The 22,899-nt window shown below is 43.3% G+C and overlaps 1 protein-coding gene across 9 annotated transcripts in view; it reads left to right on the top strand.

The window, feature by feature from the left end:
• Positions 1-22,899, top strand: part of PRUNE2 (prune homolog 2 with BCH domain) — a 292,420-nt gene that overhangs the window by 193,585 nt on the left and 75,936 nt on the right. For all 9 annotated transcript variants that reach the window (XM_027549503.1, XM_027549502.1, XM_027549497.1 and 6 more), the window contains exons 7-9: positions 176-334; positions 4,400-10,973; positions 11,324-12,077. In XM_027549503.1, coding sequence (XP_027405304.1) covers positions 176-334; positions 4,400-10,973; positions 11,324-12,077 — 7,487 coding nt within the window. The remainder of the gene's footprint in view (positions 1-175; positions 335-4,399; positions 10,974-11,323; positions 12,078-22,899) is intronic.

Below are 22,899 nucleotides of genomic sequence, written 5' to 3'. Positions count from 1 at the left end.
ATATTTCAAGCCATAGTATGAAAAATTTGCAAACTTTCTCAAAGCAAAATATTTATTTCATTTGTATCTAATAATAAGTATCATTGGTAATACATCTTAAGACTGGACAAATTTGTGGCATGATTCACCAGAGCCGAGCAGCTTGATGTTAATATCAAATTGCCTGTTGTTTCAGAACTGTACATTTCACAGCAATATCACCAGTGATTTGAAAGCATTCACAGAAAAGTTTGGTTTTGATGTCCTCATCCTCCTGGCCAGTTACCTGTCAGAGGAGCAGCAGCCCAGACAACAGATCGCTGTGTATTCTGAGAACCTAGAGCTGTGCAGTCAGGTAAGAACTTCTTGACCCAACGATTTCACGAATCCCCATCTGCTGGCTCTCAGAACATGGGGTAGAAGATGGCAATGGACCGGTGGCTTAGAGAAATTAGCTCAAGAGATAAGGTCCTAGAATTTGAGTTTTAAGAAATGTTGGAGGCTGGGTTTCCCTGGTGGCTCAGTGGTAAAGAATCTACCTGCCAATGCAGGAGACACTGGTTCAATCCCTGATCTGGGAAGATCCCACATGCAGGGGAGCAACGAAGCCTATGTGTTACAACTATTGAGCCTGTGCTCTGGAGCCTGGAAGCTCCAACTACTGAGCTCACGTGTGACAACTACTGCAGCCCATGTGCTCTAGAGCCTGTGCTCCACAACAGGAGAAACCACCACAGTGAGAAGCCCATGCACCGCAACTAGAGAGTAACCCCTGCTTGGTGCAACTAAAGGAAAGCCCAGCGAAGACCCAGCACAGCCCAAAACAAATAAATAAATAAATTGATGGTAGCTTAAATGTTACTTTAAAAGAAGAAATGTTGGGGGTACTTTGCACATTTGGCTAGTTATTTCTCAAATTTTTAGTTTTGATGGTATAAATTAACTAATTAATTAACTAGTGTTAAGTGCTTTAATTCAGTTTTTAAGTTTTTAGCTGTTATGCTCTGTTACTAACCAGAATTGGCAGTGAGGTAAATGTTGGCTTTTTTTTCATTTTTTAATTGAGGTATAATTGACAGATAGCCTTATATTAATTTCAAGTGTACAACATAATGATTCAATGCTTGTATATGTTGCAAAATGATCACCACATTAAGTCTAGTTAACATCCATCATATATATAATGATATTTTTATATAATTATATATTTTTTATAATATATAATTTTTTTTCTTGCAATGAGAACTACTCTCTACTCTCTTGTGTGCAAGCTAAATCCCTTTAGTTCTGTCCAACTCTGTGCGACCCTATGGATAGTAGCCCGCCAGGCTCCTCTGTCCATGGGACTCTCCAGGCAAGAATACTGGAGTGGGTTGCCATTCTCTTCTCCAGGGGATCTTCCCAACCCAGGGATCAAACCTGAGTCTTTTATGTCTCCTGCATTGGCAGTCAGGTTCTTTATCACTTGTGCCACCTGGGAAGCCCTTCTACTGTCTTGGCAACTTTCAAATATGCAACACAGCATTGTTAACTATAGTCACCAAGCTGTACATGACATCCCCGTGACTTATTTGTAACTGGAAGTTTGTACCTTTTGACTCCCTTCACCCATATAGGGACTTTAAAAGAGCCCCATAACCATTTCTTTTCTTGGCTGAATCCATAAAGAGAAAGATCATATCTTTTTCACCCAAATAAAAGTCATCGTCCTTTGGGTGCTGTTTGCTTTGAGGATTGCTACCTGGTAATAACTAACAAAATTTATTCCCTGACTAAATACCTATTTGGTTCCCAATGCTTAATAACTGATCTGAAGCTTTAATCAAAGTTAGTATTTTGACACAGCCACTAATCAAATACCTTGGATACCTTGGACATGTCGGAGAAAAACATACATTTTTCAAAAAAAGTTTTCCTACAGGTACTATAATAAAATTCTGTTTGGGTAATCAGTCAAACCATCTTGGTTGAGAGCTGAGTCTTTTAACCCAACGTTTTCATAATATAAGAAGTAGACAAAATTAGGACTTCCCTGATGGTGCAATGGATAAGAATCTGCCTGTCAATGCAGGGGGCATGGGTTTAATCCCTGGTTTGGGAAGATTCCATGTGCCATTGAGCAACTAAGACCCCCATGCACTACAGCTACTGAGCCTGTATTCTAGAGCCCATGAGCCACAACTGTTGAGGCTGCATGCTGCAATTACTGAAACCCAAACGCCTAGAGCCTGTGCTCTGCAGCAAGAGAAGCCACCACAGTGAGAAGCCCATGCACCGCCGTGAAGAGTAGTACCCCTGCTCACCACAACTAGAGAAAGCCCACACAGCAACAAGGACCCAGTGCATCCAAAATAAATAAGTAAATTTTTTTAAAAAAACAACATTCCTTTTTTAAAAAGTCAGTGAAAATAGGGCAGTGATATACCAAATCAGGCATATTTAATAACTAATATGGGACTATACATAATTCATTATAATATGGATGACACAGACATAGAACCATTTCATCACTTATCTTTCCTCACTAATGGCTTAGACACCTGGTCTACTCACAGATGGCTAGAGGTGAAGTCTCAACTCCCTTCTTTTCAACATCCTCACTTTCTGTCCCCCAAGAGATCCATTTCTTGACACTCTCCAGGTTCTCTGTGCCCTTAAGTCCAAGTGTGAACAAGCCCCCTTCTCTTGCTGCAGATGCATCTGATACCCTTCTGACCCATCTGTGAATTGCATCACCAGCCTGTGGCTTTTTCAGTACTTTGTTCCACACAGTTTCAAAGCTTTTGTTATGTCTTATAAATAAAATTTTATTATATCTTTGGTCACTGGTTTCCTAGGGACGGGACTAAAGTCTCCTAACCCTCTAAAACAGTGGTTTCAAATCACTTTTTGTAGCAAACTGATTTAAATGTTGGTTAATCTAAAACAGACAGAAGTAGAAGATAGATGAAGGGATTAGAAGCCCTTGAGTTGACTCCACCCTGTCTCTCCTCCCCAGCCCTCCCCATCTATCACTTAAGAGACATCTCCTTGAGATCTTAAGCAACACAAAGTCAGGACTGTTCTAGAGGAATCCTTCTTTGACCATGTGGTCACATTGGTTAAGGGTCAGCCTCTATAGCTCAGTTGCCTGAGTTCAAAAATGTGGCTCCATCCATTGATACCTGCGTGTTGTTGGTCAAATTATTTAAACTTTCTGTGTCTCTATTTCCTCACTGAAAAAATGGGGATAACAGGAGGGCTACTACGGGGCTTCCCTGGTGGCTCAGTGGTAAAGTATCCACCTGCCAGTGTAAGACACCCAGGTTCGATCCTTGATCCAGGAAGATTTCACATGCTGCAGAGCAAATGAGCCTATTGTGCCATAACTAATGGGCCTGAGTCTGGGAGCCACAACTGTTGAAGCCTGCATGCCCTAGAGCCCCTGCTTTGTAACAAGAGAAGCCACCTCAATGAGAAGCCCACACACCTCGACGAAGAGTACCCTCAGTTGCTGCAACTAGAGAAGAGCCCAAGCAACATTGGAACCCCAGTACAGTCAAAAATAAATAAAAAATAATTTTTGGAAAGTTTTCTACCTTGTAGAATTATTGTGAGGATTAAAGGAGATATTGCACATAAAATCCTTAGAACTGTGCCTGGCATATGAAAGCAGTCAATGAATGTTAATTATTATTATTATTATTGTCTATGTGAGCTCTGTATTTATAACTGTTTTTGTTATTACCTCCACTTATCCTCTGGGGCCATTTCAAAGGCCCAGTGTGCAAAATGTCCTCAGCATTTCCCAGGAAGTCATAGAGCTACAGCGCAGTTTTGGCCTCACATCCCCCTACTTTCCATGGAAGCTCTGTCTATTCTGGGCTCTGTCAGTGCTTCTGGGGGCAGGAAGAGAAGGCTGGAGCCTGAGTGCTGTTGAGAAAGCTGCCCCTGGAAACTGCTTCCTCTTCCTACTTTCTCCTTTACCTTAAAGCAGGTCTCAGCTGCCTATGACAAACAGGAGTCTTCCTTCTGCATCATTTTCCCTAGTCCAATATTTTCCCCCCAGTTTTGTCTACAACTAGCATTATCTCTGCCTTTTGCAAAGCTGAATTTTGCTCCTGTTGGATGATGGCATTAAGTTACACTGAGGAAAGGATTTAAGTAGTTTTATCTCTCTTTACCTATAACTTTTTAGAGCCAGCAAAACTGAGCAACTGGATTTGGGGTTCAACAAAAAGCCAGTTTGGTTGGATTAGAGAATGTGGTGGTAAATTAAGTGGAATTTGGTGTGTTTTTCATTCTACTATTCTCAGTTCTGTCTTTTTTTCTAGACAGATGAACACAGATTAATTTTATATTACAAAAAATTAAGAAAGACAAATTGCAAAGGGCAACAAGAACCTGAGTGCTCACACAAATCCCTGTTCCTCCCCAACAGATCTGCTGTGAACTGGAAGAGTGCCAGAACCCTTGCCTGGAGCTGGAACCCTTTGAGTGTGGCTGTGATGAGATCCTGGTGTACCAGCAGGAGAACCCTTCAGTGACTTGTGATCAGGTGGTTCTCCTTGTCAAGGAAGTCATCAACAGGAGGTGTCCGGAGATGGCCTCCAACAGCCGGACATCCTCCACAGAAGCGGTGGCAGGCAGTGCCCCCCTCTCCCAGGGATCTTCAGGGATCATGGAGTTGTATGGTTCTGATGTAGAGCCACAGCCCAGCTCCGTGAATTTCTTGGAAAATCCTCCCGATCTCGGCGATTCTAACCAGGCCCAGGTGGATGTCAATGCGGACCTGGTGAGCCCAGACAGTGGGCTGGCCACCATCAGGAGCAGCCGCTCATCCAAGGAGAGCTCCGTGTTCCTCAGTGACGACAGCCCTGTGGGAGAAGGGGCGGGGCCTCACCACAGCCTCCTCCCAGGGTTTGACTCCTACAGTCCCATCCCCGAAGGAGCAGTAGCGGAGGAGCATGCCCGCTCTGGAGAACATGGTCAATCATTCGACCTTTTCAACTTTGACCCAGCACCCAGGGTTTCTGGGCAGTCTCAACCATCCTCCCGTTCTGCAGACTACTCCCCAACAGATGACTTCTTCCCCAACAGCGATTCCTCAGAAGGACAGCTCACCATGGGGTCTAAAGAACTTGACAGGAGGGGGATGGACATGCCTAATTATTCATCCAGTTCTCTCTTGTCAGGGGCTGGCAAAGAGAGCCTCGTGGAATTTGATGAGGAGTTTGTCCAGAGACAAGAAAGTCCCGGGGATAATTCTGAAAGAAATTTGAGCCTGACAGGTTTTATGCAAGATGAATCTCCTTCTCCAGAAAGTCTAAAAACTGTTGGAAAGAGGATCCCACCAACACCTATGAACAGCTTTGTGGAAAGTTCACCATCCACTGAAGAACCAGCTCTGCTCTGTTCAGAAGACGTGACCCCCAAGACAGTCAACACAGGCCACCCAGGGCCACCTCTAACCCGGGCGCGATGCAGCAGCTGGTGGGATGGTTTGGAAATCGACTCTAAAAACATCGTGGATGCATGGAGTTCCAGCAAACAGGAATCTGTCTTCCAGAGCCCTGAGTCCTGGAAAGATCATAAGCCAAGCCCAGCTGATAGAAGAGCCTCAGACTCTATATTTCAACCCAAGAATCTCGACTTCCCAAAGTCAAGTCCCTGGGAGTCAGAATTTGGTCAATCTGGGCTGGGCAACAAGAATATTCAAGACTCAGATGAGAAAAACTTCCAGTTTCAGGACATGCCCCCTGAGAAATCACGTTTGCTGAATGTTTCTCCTCACGGAACAAACCACCTGATAGAAGACTTCGCTGCCCTGTGGCGTTCTGACCGCTCTCCCACAGCCATGCCTGAGCCGTGGGGAAACCCCACAGAGGATGAGGAACCAGCTGCTGCAGCGTCATTCCCAGCCTGGAGTGCATTTGGTGAAGAAGGTGATGCCAAAGCTTTGAAAAATACTTGGAATCTGCACCCAACGAGCAACGAGACACCTTCTGTGAGAGACCCAAACGAGTGGGCCATGGCCAAAAGTGGGATTGCTTTCCCTTCAGAAGACCTCGTGGACAGTTCACCCAGTGAGGCAAATAATGAAGCGGTTCAAAAAATCTGGGGCAAGAAGAACCATGACCCCAGGGATGATATTCTCATATCTGGAAATCCCACATCTGATCTGGATCATCCATGGAATAGTTCTAAGCCAGCAAAGGACCATCAGAACAGTGTGGTGGACCCAACAATTAGGGGCAAAATGTACAAAAATGTAGATTCTTGGAATCTTTTCGAGGAGAGTAACAAGGAAGGAGGTTCAGATGTCCCAGCACCTTGGGAGGACTCCTTCTTATCCTATAAATGTTCTGACTACAGTGCATCCAACGTCAGGGAAGACTCAATGCCCTCCCCCTTAGATACCAACTACTCCACCTCTGACTCTTATACTTCACCAACATTGGCCAAAGAGGAGAAAGAAACCAAAGACAAGCCACTCACTAAAGAGGAGGGTTTTGAGTCACAAGATGCTAATTGTACTGCAGGGGGCGCTGACATGCCTCCTCAGTCCCCGCAGCAGCCACCAAGAAATCGAATGAGTTCAGGTCCTGGGAACCTGGAAATGTGGGCTTCATCTCAGGCAGATGGTGGCACAGAAATAAATGCCACCCATAGCCCAGATAAAGATCTACTCCAAGTAGAGCCCACGGATGATCAGAATGTCTCCTTTGAGGATGACATGGGGGAAAGCAGCCAGTCCAGTTATGACGACCCCAGCATGATGCAGCTGTACAACGAGACGAACCGACAGCTCACACTTCTGCACAGCAGTGTTGACGCCCGGCAGGCAGCCCCTGACAGCCTCGACACGTGGAACAGAGTGATTCTGGAGGACACTCAGTCTACTGCAACCATCTCGGATATGGACAATGACTTGGACTGGGATGACTGCAGTGCGGGCGTGGCCATCACTGGTGAAGGTCAGGCACAAGGGTACATGGCGGAAGGTAGCGAACCTGAAACCCGATTTTCAGTGAGACAGGTAGAACCCTGGGGCGTGGAGTATCAGGAGGCAAATCAGTCAGACTGGGAACTCCCTGCCTCTTCTGAGCACAGCCTGGACGTGGCTCCTGATGAATACCACGTGCTGAATGAGAAAAGTGGGCAGCTGATCGCGAATAGTATTTGGGATTCTGTCATGAGAGATAATGCCATGTCATCATTAATATTACCTAGCCCATCATATGCTACAGATACAGAACAGAGCAGATCACCTCCTGAAACAACCAGCTCATTAGAAAAAATTCAGGATAGTCACATTGCAGACGTGCTGGAAGCCTCTGAAGCCAGTGAGTCTGAAACAATCGATCCTGACAAGCAGGACACATGCAGAGGAACCCTGCCAAGTGATTCGGCATATTTGGTGACCAGACTTGAGAATCCAGAGCATTTTGCATGCTCAGATCCCTGGAAGGGTCCGAGCTATGGACAAAAGGAAAGTGAGAAGGAATTCCACGGAGCTGCTGATAGGGAGAATTCCAGTGATGAGCTAATGGATGGAACCTCAGAACCTTCTGGAAAAGGGCCAGGTAGCCAGGAATGCCCATCCCCAGCTGCATCTGATCATCAAGAAATCTCCAATGAACCAGGCAAAATCAGAAATTTTTCAGTGACTTCCAGTCCTCAGACCAAGGAACCCCAGGAAGTATTAGAGCAGGAGAAGGGGTCTTACACTCCAGACCCCTGTGATGTGCAAACAGAGGTGTCCGAAGATCACTTGCCAGCAAGAGAGACCTGTGAAGAGCTCCTCATAAGCCCCAGAAGAAATTCAAGTGAAACTACTGAAATTCCAGGTAGGCTGAATTCCACAAAAAGTGTGTGTCTACCTCAAGTGGATGTGGAGAAAGCTGAAGAATGTGACATTCTGGAGCCAGAGAAAATTGACCAAGAGCCACCTGATGAATGTCCCCAAGGCCTTGACTCTTGGGATGGCCCTAAAGACAGTGATGTGCTGGTCAGTGGTGCAAGTTCTGAGATAACTATGAATCTCGAAGTTAGAAATACTGAAAACAGCCCTCCAAGAGCCAATTTATCAGGAAATGATGACAGAGATAGTATTTCTAGTGAGTATACACTTTCAAGTGCATCTAGTCCTGACATAAATGATTCTTCAGCTACATTGCCTTCCTGGGACCAAGGACTCAATACTGGGCATCAGAAGGAAAATCAAAATGATTGGAGTACACAGAATCGCCAAGAATCTGAACTAATGACTACTGATGGTCATACAGAAGTAGTTGCTGAAATGCAGGGTTTGGAGAAAAACAGAATGGACAGGTTTGAAAGGAGCTTAGATCACAAGGTTCCTAAATTTTTAGAGTTTTGGGGTGACTCAATAGATGGTGATTCCTTTTCTTCTTTATCCAGCCCAGAAACAGGTAGATATTCTGAATATTCAGATGCGTATCAGGAAAGAAAGCTAGTGGTCAGCCATCAGGAGAAAAATGAACGTGATCTTCCTGAAACTGTACAGCCAGAGGACACCAGCTTCATTTCAACAAGCTCAGGTTCTGATGATGGTGAAGGCTATGAAGAGCCAGTGGAGAAAGAGATCCATTCGGATACTTGTCAAGTGGCTCCGAGTGAACTCAGAGCTTGGGATTCATTGAATAAATCTAATAAGTCCTTGGCCACAGCAGATCCTGAATCTGAGCAATGTTCTGTCTATAGAGGCAGTCCAGAGCAAGCAGAGAATGAGAATAAGTCAAACCCATCCTGTGATGATCAACAAAGCAGCCCTGATCACTGGAATTTCTCACCAGTAAGGAAGACTGAATTACAGGTAACATCAGTCGATAAGGAGACAAGGTCTTCTCCAGAAATAGGGAGGACAGGAGATATCATATGGCAAATATCTCCCAAAGCTGAACCAAATAATGAAAATTACTCTAAATTGGAAATGGCTGACTTCTCAACTGAGAGCACGGAGTGGTGGAAGCCCTCCCTACAGGAAGGACGACCAATCGAGAGTGCATTTGAAGGAGAATTATCTAACTCAAGTGCTGTGCTAGAAATGAATTCCTCAGTGTGCGAAAACATGGGTCCTTGGGGAGTGCCCATTCAGGGTGATACTGAATCCCTGGCACTACATGGTACCAATCCTTTCAATGATAACCATCAGTCACCCTTTCTAGATCATAATGGGGAGAATGCCCACGAGCAGCTTTGGAACATTCAACCAAGGCAGCCAGACCCAGAAGCTGATCAGCTTAACCAACTTGTAATATTGGAACAAATTAAAGACACAGATTCCAGAGAACAAACCTTCATGTCTTCTGCCGGTGACGAACTCTCCTCTGAAGTGCCTACGCAAGAACAGTGTCAGAATTCAGTGCTGTCTGCCTGGGACCAGCCAGACTCGTCTTGTACTTACACAGATGAAAATGGATGCATTGTATCTGGTGTAACAACAACTGAGTGTCAAGAAACAAATTGGTGGGAAGAAGAAAAATCACACCCAAGTGAAATGACAAATTCAAACATGACCTCTGAAGATTTCCCTGCTGTCAGTTCTCCCACCCAGATGAACAAGTCAGGCTCTGAATGGAGTGACTCTATCCCTACTGAGGGCCCCCAGGGCACGTTTGTTCCAGATATTTTACACGGCAACTTCCAAGAGGGTGGGCACCTGGCCTCATCTTCGCCCGACTTGTGGATGGGTGTGAAACAGCCCTTCAGTGTGAAGACAGATGGTGAGAATCCTGATATACTGACTCACTGTGACCACGACAGCAATTCCAAGGCTTCCAACAGCCCTGATGTTTGTCATGATTATGAAGTAAAGCCAGAGACTAAGCAGCACATCGATGCTGGGCTGGGACCTGAAAGGGAAGCCAGTGAGTTATATCTCACTGAGCCAGAGATAGATGAAGAATCCAGACAGGAGCCTGTGCAGGAATTTGTCCCTTATACTTCAGAACTGTCCTCTGAAAATGTCATTCCACTGCCTCCAGTCAGCGAGCAGACAAACACAAATGACTCATCTCAGCCTTCCTCTCACGAGTGTTTTCCTGAACCTTCTGAAATTAATGGTGAAAACAATGCAGGCTTAAAAGCATCAGAACAAGGAGCCAATCCAGATATGACACCAGTTTTGGAACCTGTTGACAGAACAATCTCAATGATTGAAAATGTGGAAACTGGTATTTGTGTAACTTACCAAGAGACAACTGTGGACGACAGTAGATCTTCGATATCAGAAGACTTTCTTCCTCAGAGGCAGACCGATGCAGGGGACTTGTTGGACCATGAGCAGCCCTCTGTTACTGAGAATCCTGCCACGGTTCCTGATGCTTTGCTAGCCTCGGACACTTGTCTGGATGTCAGTGAAGCTGCCTTCGACCACAGTCTCAGCGATGCCTCGGGTCTCAACACATCCACGGGAACAATAGATGACATGAGTAAGTTGACATTATCAGAAGGCATTCCTGAAACGCCATTTGATGGGGAGACAGGGAAGCATGATATCTGTTCCTCTGAAGCCTCGTGGGGTGACTTTGAGTATGATGTCATGGGCCAAAATATTGATGAAGACTTAATGAAAGAGCCTGAACACTTTGTCTATGGTGTTGACCCTCCCTTGGAAGAAGATGCCCTGAAGCATGAGTTGGCACCTTACACACCTCCCTTTGATTTATCCTATCTCACGGAACCTACTCCTGGCATCAAAACCACAGAGGAATCTGGGACTCCAGAGGATGAGTCTCTGGGGAGCGAAGCAGCAGAGATACTGCTTTCTGCCCTTCCTGATGAAAGAAACCAGGAAAACCATGCTGAGACCACAGACAGACAGCCCGAAGGCCAGCCAGTTGTACTGCACATTCACGAAGACCCTGAGTCTGTTCCTTTGCCTGTTGGAATTGATGCCAACCCTGAGTTGTCTCCATCACACATTGACTGGGAAGTAGAAACAGATCGTTCAGATTCACCAGCAGGTGGAGACATAGGACCACCAAGTGGTAAGAAGCCTTTCATTCCTCCAGGCTTGAGAAATTGAGCTTTCATTCAGTTTGTAAAATGCACTCTTCCTACCAATGTTGGTACAGAGGAACTAACTACATTTGCAGTGCATGCTTAACCAAGTCTTGACTTACTGCAGTAATATCTACTGCTTATATAATAACTATCCTTGAGAGTGCATGCAAATTAAACAGCTCTACAAAATAAAAGTATTTTTTTTTTTTTTTACAAAATAAAAGTATTTTTTAAACTCTCTCTCTTTAGATAGATCATTTGCAAAGATCACAAGTCACATAATGTGTTAATGAAGCCTTGTTCTCTCCTTCTCACCTTCATTTTTCACTTCTAGGTGCCAGTGAGGGAATATTAGAGTTGGAAGAAGAAAAAATAATTCCTACCAAAGAGCCTGAGCAGGTAAAATCAGAACATGGGGAGGAAAGGAACACTGAGAAGAAAGAAGATCGTCATGCATTGCACATGGATTACATACTTGTAAACCATGAAGAAAATTCACTGCCAGAGCCAGAGGCCTGTGAAGCTAGAGAAATCACATCAGAATTAGAAGAGCTTCACGTAGATTCCGAGGAAAAAGGGCTGCCAGAAACTCAGTTAGCCAGCTCCCCGGACACAGGTCAACCAGCTTCCTTAAATGAAAGAAATCATCTATCTACAGAAAGAATGTCTTCCAAAGATGATAAGAGATCATCTTCTGAAAGCCCTGGGCAAGACCAGAGTTGGATGGTCTTGGGCCGTAGTGAGGTTAGTGATCCATCATCAGAGACCATGGACTCAGGACCTGGATGGTCTGGTGAGGCTGTGGAGCCAGCCTCTGATCACAGCTTGGGCCAGAGCCCCCAAATACAGATTCTGGAAGAAATGAAGCCTCTAGAATCTTTAGCACTAGGGGAAGCCTCTGATCTGGGCAGCCAATCACAGAGGAGCAAGAGCCGAGGCAAAGCTGGCCCTGATGCAGTTATGTTGCAGCCTGTCACCCATGACAATGAATGGGAAATGCTTTCACCACAAAACATAATCCCTGAAATGGAAATGGAGGAGGAGACAGAGTTTCTTGAGCCCAGAACAAGGAAACCAAGACGGAATGGGTAAGCAAAAAAAACATTTATTTTTTTCCTGGAAACTATTTTGTTAGGGACTGGGGAACCTGTGAGGGATTATGGAGTATGAAGAATATCTAGATGATAGGAGCTTTTCTTACATGTATTGCAAAGCATAACATCAGTGAAAGCAGCTGCTAGATAACCATAAGGATAATGAGATTTGTGTACATTTTCAGCCAAAAAGGGCACTTTAGTTTCCATCCACAGTCTTACACTTACCTTTCTGATTTCATCTAACTTACCTAACTTCCTTCATCTACTCAATACCTGTTTTACTTTTAAATAGTTAATTGGTACTGGAGGGGAATAGATACACATTTATTCATAGTGCAAGGCAGTTTGCACACATTATCTTACTTAATTCTTACAACAGCCCTCAGGTGGTAGGTTTTAATTTTTATACATACTGGTGGAGGGTGGGGAGTTGGGGCTCAGAAAGTTTCTATAACTTGCCGAGAATTAAGTAACCAGAGTGGGCGCTCTGAGATTCAGTTTTCCACCCCCAAAACCTGTGTTTTCCAGCATATAGAAAAGGTGATTCTGTTTTTATGTGAGTGGGAATGAGGAGACTCCATAGCAGGCTTAAAATCTTAATGTGAAACATGCATTCCTTAATTGACTGAAAATTTGCAAATAACCATCAAACCAGTAATTCATTCATTCATTTGCTGTTTGGATTTTGAGAGTCTGCTCTGGCCAAGTTTCTGGGTAGCCAGTGGACATCGTTCTTGCTCTCAAGTTTCCAGGCCCTGCTGAAACTGTTTAGGGTGGTTCATTTCTCTTCACTTGCTCTGATAAAGCACCCCTGCTTCCAGGGACAAAAGGACATGTTGTGAAAAGTATCTTAAGTTACATGTTTCCTCCTTAAAGTAGTGGAGAAAAAAGTACCTTTTTCTTACTCATTTTTTTAAGTTTAGTTTTTAGCTTATATTGGAGTACAGTTGACTTACAGTGTTATGTTAGTTTCAGTTGTATGCAAAATGATCCACTTATATATACACATAAATCCATTCTTTTCCAGATTCTTTTCCCATATAGGTCATTACGGAGTATTGAGTAGAGTTTCCTGTGCTATACAGTAGTCCTTGTTGATTATCTATTTTTATATACTGTAGCATGTATATGCGGAGAAGGCAATGGCACCCCACTCCAGTGCTCTTGCCTGGAAAATCCCATGGACAGAGGAGCCTGGTGGGCTGCAGTCCATGGGGTTGCTAAGAGTAGGACATGACTGAGCTACTTCACTTTCACTTTTCATTTTCACTTTTCACTTTCATGCGTTGGAGAAGGAAATGGCAACCTACTCCAGTGTTCTTGCCTGGAGAATCCCAGGGACGAGGGAGCCTGGTGGGCTGCTGTCTATGGGGTCACCCAGAGTTGGACATGACTGAAGCGACTTAGCAGCAGCAGCAGCATGTATATGTTAATCCCAAACTTCTAATTTCTTCCCCCACAACATTTCCCTTTTGATAACCATAAATTTGTTGTTGAAGTCTGTGAGTCGATTTCTGTTTTGTAAATAAGTTCACTTATATAATTTATTTTTAGATTTCACATGTAAGCGATACTATATGATATTTGTCTTTTCTGACTCACCTCACTTCATATGATAATCTCTAGGTGCATCCATGTTGCTGCAAATGGCATTGTTCTTTAATAGCTGAGTAATATTCCATTGTCCGTGTGTACCACATCTTCTTTATCCATTCCTCTGCTGATGGACATTTAGGTATCTTTCTCCTAATTATTTTAGGAACATAAAGGGCTTTATACACCCATATGCCCTCTGCATGTCAAGGCAGCTGGATTTCAGCCTGGTTCTACCACTGCCAATTATGTGTTTTAATTAACCCTAGATTTAAGTTTCCTCATCCATAAAATTGGTGCCTTGGGCTGGAGGATCTCAAGTCTTCCTTCAATACTGAATCCTGCAACTTTAATTTGTGTATCAATAGAAAATGTCCAGAGAACTTTGACATTCACATTTCTCCATGAAAGGAACAGAGAAATCAGAAAGAACAGTGGAGGAATGTTGAAGGTTAGCAAAGTGCTATCAAGAGTTAAAAGCTGTGCCCTGTTCAAGTGCAGCTTCATAAATCCAGACATTTTCAGTTGGCCTAATCTTTCTTTCTTCCTGTCAAGCTGTTTCCTTCCAGAGAGACCTAAGATCCGTTATCAGAAAGAGAGTAGCAGATGGATCCCAGCGGCCCTGCTGGCACTGTTATAGATTGAGCTCAGAACACAGGCAGCCTTGAGTTGGCTGAGCTATTGTTTGGCTTCTTGTCTGCATTTTGCACATGCCGCTGAAATCCAGCAGATGATAGTGTTCAGTGGTGCCACTTCCCCCTTTTAATGAGATTTCTTTGCTCATCTCTTTCTGCTCAGCCCCTGCAGGAATGAACATTTTCTCACAACTGGGGAAGGGGACAGATTTTCCCACTGGGATTTGTTTCTCCTTTTACCTAAATAATTTACTCTGAAGTATTTGAAAGCTTTTCTCTGTGCTAGATTTTGGAAGGATGTAGAATTATCTAAAACAGTGGTTTTCTGAATGGGGCCCTAAAACCAGCAGGCCCTAGCATCATCTAGTACTTGCTAGGAAGGTATATTACTTGCTCTACCCCATACCTCCTCAATCAGGAACTTCACTCCTCTGTTTCAGTACCTCCTCCAGGGCATTCTGATGCACAGCAGTTTGAGAACTGCTGGTCTGAAACTTAGTCCCATCCCTCTAGGAGTTATTTGATAAAAGAGTTCAATGTAAATGAAAAGGTAGATAAATAGTGTGATATTTAAATCAAGATAGTTGATGGCCAGTGTCTGTTTAAATATAATTAGCTACCAGTTATGGATATTTGCCCTGGACCAGGTTCTAAGCATTGTATATGCAGAGTCACATGTTACCATGGCAACCGCATGAGGTAAGGCTTATACAAGGTAGGAAACTGATGTTTAGGAAGTTTGAATTGCTTTTCTGGTTTATAGTTAAAAAGAGAAGAAGCAAGGATTTGAAAGAGCCTCTTTATGTCTGGAGTATGTGTTAATGCTAGTAAATTAAGAGAGAGGCATTTGTGTAGATACTTTTTTTTTAATGGGAGGATAATTTATTTACAGTGTTGTGATACAACGTGAATCAGCTATATGTGTACATATATCACCTCCCTCGCAGCCCCCTCAACCCATCCCATCTGTCTAGGTCATCACAGAGCACAGAGCTGAGCCCCCTGTGCTATGCAGCTCTTCCCACTAGCTAGCTGTTTTACACATGGTAGTGTATTAATGTCAGTGCTCCTCTCTCCATGGACGCCACCCTCTCCTTCCCCCACTGGGTCCACAAGTCTTTTCTTTATATCTGCATCTCCAGGTTCATCAGTACTATTTTTTAGACTTTATATATATGTGTGTGTGTTAATTGTGTAGAATACTTTTATGGAGGAGGAACAAGGATGGCTTATTATCCAGCTACATCAGGAGGCAGGGTGCCCAGGACCCATGACACTTTAAAAGGCCCATGAGAAGTTTTTAACTTTCTTTTCAAATCAAAAGAAAAAGTGATTGTATTCCTATGTGATTTATATTCTGGTGTGGATTATATTTCTTTATACCAATGCAGATGTGAAACAAAGTTTTAGGGTTTTGTTTTGTTTTAGTAAGAGAAGGAGCCCATGGAAGCAAAATGCAAAAGACCTACAGAGTCATGTTGCGGTCCTGAGAGGTGCAATTTGAGACAGGCATTAAAGGAAGGTCATAGTCTGGAAAGGTGAAGAAATGGGTGAGAGGCTACTGAGTTAACTGGGGGAGAGCAGCATAAAGGAAATCTGGAGACTGGAAGGCGATCACAGAAGCAATGAGAAGATAGCCATATTTTTCACACCAAAAACCTGGAGATGTCTGACGCATCATCTAATCATAGGCCAAAACCAAGACTATCTAGAAAAAAATATATTAAAATCTGATCTTCAGAAATAAAAGTAGGCTGATAGTATATGTAAGATGATATACCAACTGCAAACTGACTTCTTGCCCTCACATCACCCAGCCACACCCTCTATGAGCTCCCACACTGTTTGGAGAGCAGTAAACCATATTTTCAGAATCTGAGGGAGCATTGGAAAGATACGTTTTCTCATCATACCCCACCTACTGTCTCTTGTTAACAAAACTTATTGTGAGTGCTGGGAAATAAAAGTCTCCCTTGATATCTTCACCATTTTGTTCTAGTTCCTAGGATTCATCTTCCCAGATGCATTTGCCAACAGCTTGGTCATCTTCCAGTTGTAGACCCACCCGGGATTGCACGCCAGTTCCCCTGAGAGTGAAGCATATGCCTGGTCTTTCCTGTGTGGCCACAGAGAGCATCTGCAGAGTAATCTGTGGCACACAGGCTTTCTTAAAGCAAAGAACCATGTATATGTTTATTTTAAGGAAGGTGTGGTTGCAAGAATGTCACGTGAAGAAAGGGTAAATGGTATTAGTGTTCTCCAGAGAAACAGAACCTATAGGAGCAATATATATGTATGAGAGAGGGAGAAGGAAGGGAGGGGAAAGTGTTCTAAGGAATTGTAATTGGTTCATACTGTTTTAGAGGCTGACAGGTTTGAATTCTATAGGTCAGGCTAACAGGCTAGAAACTCAGACGAGTTGTTGCAGTCTTGAGTCAGAATTCTGCAGGGCAACAGGTTGGAAACAGGCAGAGTCTCCTTGTGGTAGATCTGAAGAGCGTTCCTCTCTTTTCAGGAAACTTCAGACTTTGCTCTTAAGGCCTTCAACTGATTAGATGAGGCCCACCCCCATTCCAGAGGGTAATCTCCCTTACTCAAAGTCTACTGACTTCAGTGTTGATCATATCTAAAACATATCTTCACAGCAACATCTGGACTCGTGTTTGACCAAACAACTGGGCACCATAGCCTGTCCAACTTGCCTCCTAGCATTATCAGAGGTTATATTCAGGAATCTGAACTATATACTAACAGCATGGAACTAAGAGAGGATGGAACGTTTGTAAATTCACCATCGGAATTATGTAAAAATGGGATGATTGCTATACAACTCTGTTGGCTTTCTATAGGTGTGGGGCAAGGATATAGCTGTGTGGGATGATAAAAGGAAATAATTTTCAAGAAGACTAGGAAAGCTGATAATACTTGCTGAGTCTTTTGTAGATTAATGCAGCAGAGGGCAGTGGGTGAGAAAGCGAGGAGAGGGATGGAAAAGAGGGGGAGCTGTTGTCACGTGTCCTTTTGAAACAGAATGTTTAGAAGTAACCTAAGAAGGCAAGGGCACCCCACTCCAGTACTGTTGCCTGGAAAATCCCATGGATGGAGGAGCCTGGTGGGCCTCAGTCCATGGGGTCGCTAAGAGTCGGACACGACTGAGCGACTTTACTTTCACTTTTCACTTCCATGCATTGGAGAAGGAAATAGCAACCCACTCCAGTGTTCTTGCGTGGAGAATCCCATGGACGGAGAAGCCTGGTGGGCTGCAGTCCATGGGGTCGCACAGAGTCGGACACGACTGAAGCGACTTAGCAGCAGCAGCAGCAATCCTTATATTTATGGAGCTGTATCTTTCAGTTTGGGGTATGGTTGGTTTAGAGTTAATGTTAGTTTCGGGTGTATAGCAAAGTGAATCAATTATACATGTATCCATGCTTTAGATTCTTTTCCCATATATAACAGAGTATTGAGTAGAGATCCCTCTGTTATATAGTAGGTTCTTATTATCTATTTATATTAATATATAGTAGTATATTTGTCAATCCCATTGTCTCCTAGCCCTGTGAGGTGAGTTATTTGATACTCCCTAAAATAAGAAGGCAATGGCACCCCACTCCAGTACTTTGCCTGGAAAATCCCATGGACGGAGGAGCCTGGTGGGCTGCAGTCCATGGGGTGGCTAAGAGTCGGATACGACTGAGCGACTTCACTTTCACTTTTCACTTTCATGCATTGGAGAAGGAAATGGCAACCCACTCCAGTGTTCTTGCCTGGAGAATCCCAGGGACGGGGGAGCCTGGTGGGCTGCCGTCTATGGGGTCACACAGAATCGGACACGACTGAAGTGACTTAGCAGCAGCAAAATAAGAAAAGGACTTCCCTGATAGCTCAGTTGGTAAAGAATCCGCCTGCAATGCAGGAGACCCTGGTTCGATTCCTGGGTCAGGAAGATCCACTGGAGAAGGGATAGGCCGCCCACTTCAGTATTCTTTGGCTTCTCTTGTGGCTCAGCTGATAAAGAATCTGTCTGCAATGTGGGAGACCTGGTTTGATCCCTGGGTTGGGAAGATCCCCTGGTGAAGGGAAAGGCAACCCACTCCAGTATTCTGGCCTGGAGAATTCCATGGACTCTGTAGTCCATGGGGTCGCAAAGAGTCAGACACGACTGAGTGACTTTCACTTTTTAAAATAAGAAAGACCTTTTAAATACAATATATTTCATATTCCCCATGACCTGCTTCTTACGGTGATCTCTGTGCTTTCTTTTTTCTTTTTAAACTAGTGCTTTGGGGCCCTTTTTTCCCTAACAAGACTATGAGAAAGAATTTGTCTTTCTCCTTTTAAGTGACACCATTAGATCTTTTTACATTTTTTTCATGAGACCTTCTGAAATCAACATTTTCTGTCTATGACTTCTGGTTGAGAAGTTAGTACATTGGGTCTTACACCCATGTAAATGTTGAAAATGAAAAACGGGCAAAGGAATAATCCGTCCACTCTCTCTCAAGGCTGGTTAATGATCTGTTTGGGCTTTCAGAAGAATCAGGCTCTTTGAGCTCATACTGCCTCCTCTCTAGGTCTTGCTGTTTGAATGGGCTCTATCCCAGTTCTAAACATTTGCCCTTTCTCCAAGGTAAATTGATACTCTGTAAACTACAGTGTTCCCTTGTTTATTTACTGTTTTCTGGTTTTGCCCTGAACCAAACCTGGAAGACCAAACTTGGCACTGACTCTGTTCATTTATTTTTGTAATTATATTTTATCACTTGGTGTGTTATATTTGGTGACCTGGTGGTGATAATTAAGTGTCATTTAATGTCCTTTAAATTGGCACTTCATTCAGGCCTTAGTCTCTCTCTTTTTTTTTTTTTTAGTTATTTTGGTGTCTCCCCCACCTCCATTCCACTTCTGCCCCAGCCACCTCTGCACTTCTGGCCAGCCCTTCCCAGAGTAGACTTCCAATAAGTGCTGGCAGATAGACAAATATATTTTCTTTAGTCCATCCAGTTTCCATTTGCAATAGACATGGCAAGTTTTATTATCCCAATTTCATAGACAAAAAAATTGATTCAATAAGAGAGCTGTTTAATGTCATCCAGAAATGAGAAAATGGTAAAGTTAAGACTTGAACTTAAGTCTTTTCCCTTCTAGCTCAGTGCTTGTCAAATGAGACAGAGAGTAAACTTTTTCTATAGATTCAATTTCTATAGATTGATGTATTTATTCCTATTCTCCTGTTGTCCCATGGAAAGTTTCAAGTTCAAGGGCCAAAGTTTCCAAAGGGAGATTTTGAGGATAACTGAGTCAGAACTCACCTCTGACTTTTCACACTGTCATGTGACCAGTTACTGGGCTCTTTTCACACTTGAGCACTTACTTCCTGCCTCAGCAAATCCATCATGGCTACTGCCATGTCAGTGAGCTGCTTCTCATCTGTGAGGTGTGGCACCAATTCCAGTGGCTGGAGGCCAGAGGGAGGTGAGAGAATCAGACACCTTGGTGTAAATATCTATATCTGTACATATATATATATATATATATATATATATTTAATATTCTATTTATTTGGCTGCACTGGGTCTTAGTTGTGGAACACAGGATCTTTAGTTGTGGCATGCTAATAACTCTTAGTAGCTGGCATGTAGGATCTAATTCCCTGACCAGGGATCGAACTTGGGCCCCCTGCATTAGGGGCGAGGAGTCTTAGCCACTGGACCACCAGGTAAGTCCCAGATGTGGTATTTTGTGGTGAGGAATTTTATAGTGAGGGAAAACCACGGGCACTAAGATGAGGTGATACAACCCAGCTGTCTCGTGGGAGAAACACCCAGCTGTCTCGTGGGAGAAACACCCACAGAGGAGCCCTTTTGTGCTGTGTTGGCTTCTAGCTTGAGGAGAAATCCAAGAATCCAAGGTACTTCTCTGGCTGAAATGGGCAAAAGGCCAAACCTGAGGTCAGAAAAAAAGACCTCCTCCATGATAATTGATGGCTTTGAGGAAGACAAGAAGTCATGTCTTTTGAAAGCAAAATGTACTAGTGTATCAGGGACTCAGCAGGAAAGAGATGACACATTCGAATAAAGATAATTGAAGAAATATTTAATAAAGGGAGTATTTACAAAGACAGTGGCAACTTCTGAGGAACTCACAAGGAATCGTGGGGTAACCCAGGAATAGTAACAGAACAGCTGTTGTTTTTCCTAGGCCTCAGGAGTGAGGGGAAGCGGTGAGTCCCAGACCCAGAATGAGAACTTTGGGTAGAAAGGGCCATTCAACAAGGAGCAGGGCATGGTCAGCCTGAGGCATTCTGGAAGAAGGAGGCCTCCTTCCTTCCTCCTCTGATCTCCCTCCAGTGGCCCTCATGGATCAAAACCAAGTGGAATTTAGAGAGTGAAGGGAGGGAGCCTTCCAGGGAGAAAAGCAAGGTAGAACACGTTGGAAAGTGGACCTGAAGAAGCAAAGAGAAGCTAGGCAGCATAACTGGCTTAATTGGAGAGTGATGGAAGCTTAGGTTCTGAAAAGTGGGCTGAGTTACATATACGTACAGGATCAGTTTGGTATACCTCCAGTGCATTGGAGGATTTGTTTTCAAGATACTTATGAGAGTTCCTTTAAGACAAAGGCTGTCAAAAAGTCACTCTAGGATTAGGTCACCCTTTGTAGAAATCCAGGCTATACCAATGGAGGAAATTAAAATATTTTCCCTTCATTTTAACTGTTGGCTAAAGGATGTGGCTTTTTAAAACTGTTGACATAAGAGAGTTTGGTTCTAGGTAATGGCTGGGAGGTTTTTTTTTCTTTTAGTTTATTTTATTGAAATATAGTTGATTGATAGGGTTGATTTACAGTGTTAACTACTGTATAGTAGAGTGATTCAGTTATACATATATATACATTCTTTTTTATATTTTCTATTATGGTTTATCATGGGATATAGAATACAGTTCCCTGTGTTACAGTAGGCCCTTCTTGTTTATCCATTCTATATATAAGAGTTTGCATCTGCTAATCCCAAACTCCCAATCCATCCCTCCTACACCCTCTCTCCCCCTTGGCAACGACCGGTCTGTTCTCTATATTCATGAGTCTGTTTCTGTTTCATAGATAGGCTCGTTTGTGTCAAATTTAAACTGTACATATACGTGGTAATATGTCATATTTGTCTTTCTCTTTCTGACTTCACTTAATACGATAGTCTCTAGGTCCATCCATGCTGCTGTAAGTGGCATTATTTCATTGTTTTTTCATGGCTGAGTAGTACTCCATTATATGTATGTATCACATCTTTATCCATCCGTCGATGGACATTTAGATTGTTTCCATGTCTTGGCTACTGTGAATAGTACTGCTATTAACATAGAGGTGCATGTATCTTTGCAAGTTATAGTTTTGTCCAGATGTATGCCCAGGAGTAGGATTGCTGGATCATATGGCAACCCTATTTTTGTTTTTTTGAGGAAGCTTTGCACTGTTTTCCATGATGACTGTACCAGTTCACACTCCCACCAATAGTGTAGGAGGGTTCCCTTTCCCCTACATCCTCTCTAGAGTTTGGTATTCGAAGACTTTTTAATGATGGCCATTTTGACTGGTGTGAGGTGGCACTTCATTGCAGTGTTGATTTCCATCTCTCTAGTAATTAGCAGGAGAAGGCAATGGCACCCCACTCCAGTACTCTTGCCTGGAAAATCCCATGGACGGAGGAACCTGGTAGGCTGCAGTCCATGGGGTCGCTGAGAGTCAGGCACGACTGAGCGACTTCACTTTCACTTTTCATGCATTGGAGAAGGAAATGGCAACCCACTCCAGTATTCTTGCCTGGCGAATCCCAGGGACAGAGGAGCCTGGTGGGCTGCCGTCTGTGGGGTCGCACAGAGTCGGACATGACTGAAGCGACTTAGAAGCAGCAGCAGCAGTAATTAGCAATGATGAGCATCTTTTCATGTGCCTATTGACCATCTGTATGTCTTCTTTGCAGAAAGGTCTATTTAGGTCTTTTGCTCATTTTTAGATTGATTTGTTTATTTTATTTTCTTTTTTTGAGCTGTATGAACTGTTTGTACATTTTGGAAATTAAGCCCTTCTTGGGAACACCATTGGCAAATATTTTCTTTCAGTCCATAGGTTGTCTTTCATTTTGTTCATGGTTTCTATTGCTGTGAAAAAGCTTATAAGTTTACATTCCTTTTGTTTATTTTGCTTTCATTTCTATTGCCATGGGAGACAGATCTGAGAAAACATTGGTATGATTTATGTCAGAAAATGTTTTGCTTGTGTTCTCTTCTAGGAGTTTTATGGTGTCGTGTTTTATATTTAAGACTTTAGGCCACTTTGAGTTTATTTTTACATGATGTGAGGGTGTGTTTTAACTTCACCGATTTACATGTGGCTGTTCAGCTTCCAGGGAGTAAAATTTTTAATTCACTTACTTAAACTATTTGAAATGTTGATCAACTGAGAATTAGAATTTATGTTAGACTGAGTGAAAAATACGTCATGCATATGTTCCTTTATGTGTTCCAAACCGTACCCTGGATTAAGCCCAGCCAGCTGAGAACTATGTACCTTATCGTATTTCAGAGGATCAC

The sequence above is a fragment of the Bos indicus x Bos taurus genome, chromosome 8 (genome assembly GCF_003369695.1).
Source record: "Bos indicus x Bos taurus breed Angus x Brahman F1 hybrid chromosome 8, Bos_hybrid_MaternalHap_v2.0, whole genome shotgun sequence".
Lineage (NCBI taxonomy): Eukaryota > Metazoa > Chordata > Mammalia > Artiodactyla > Bovidae > Bos > Bos indicus x Bos taurus.
Note: the sequence above shows the minus strand (reverse complement) of the source record. Positions and strands in the feature narration are given on the sequence as shown.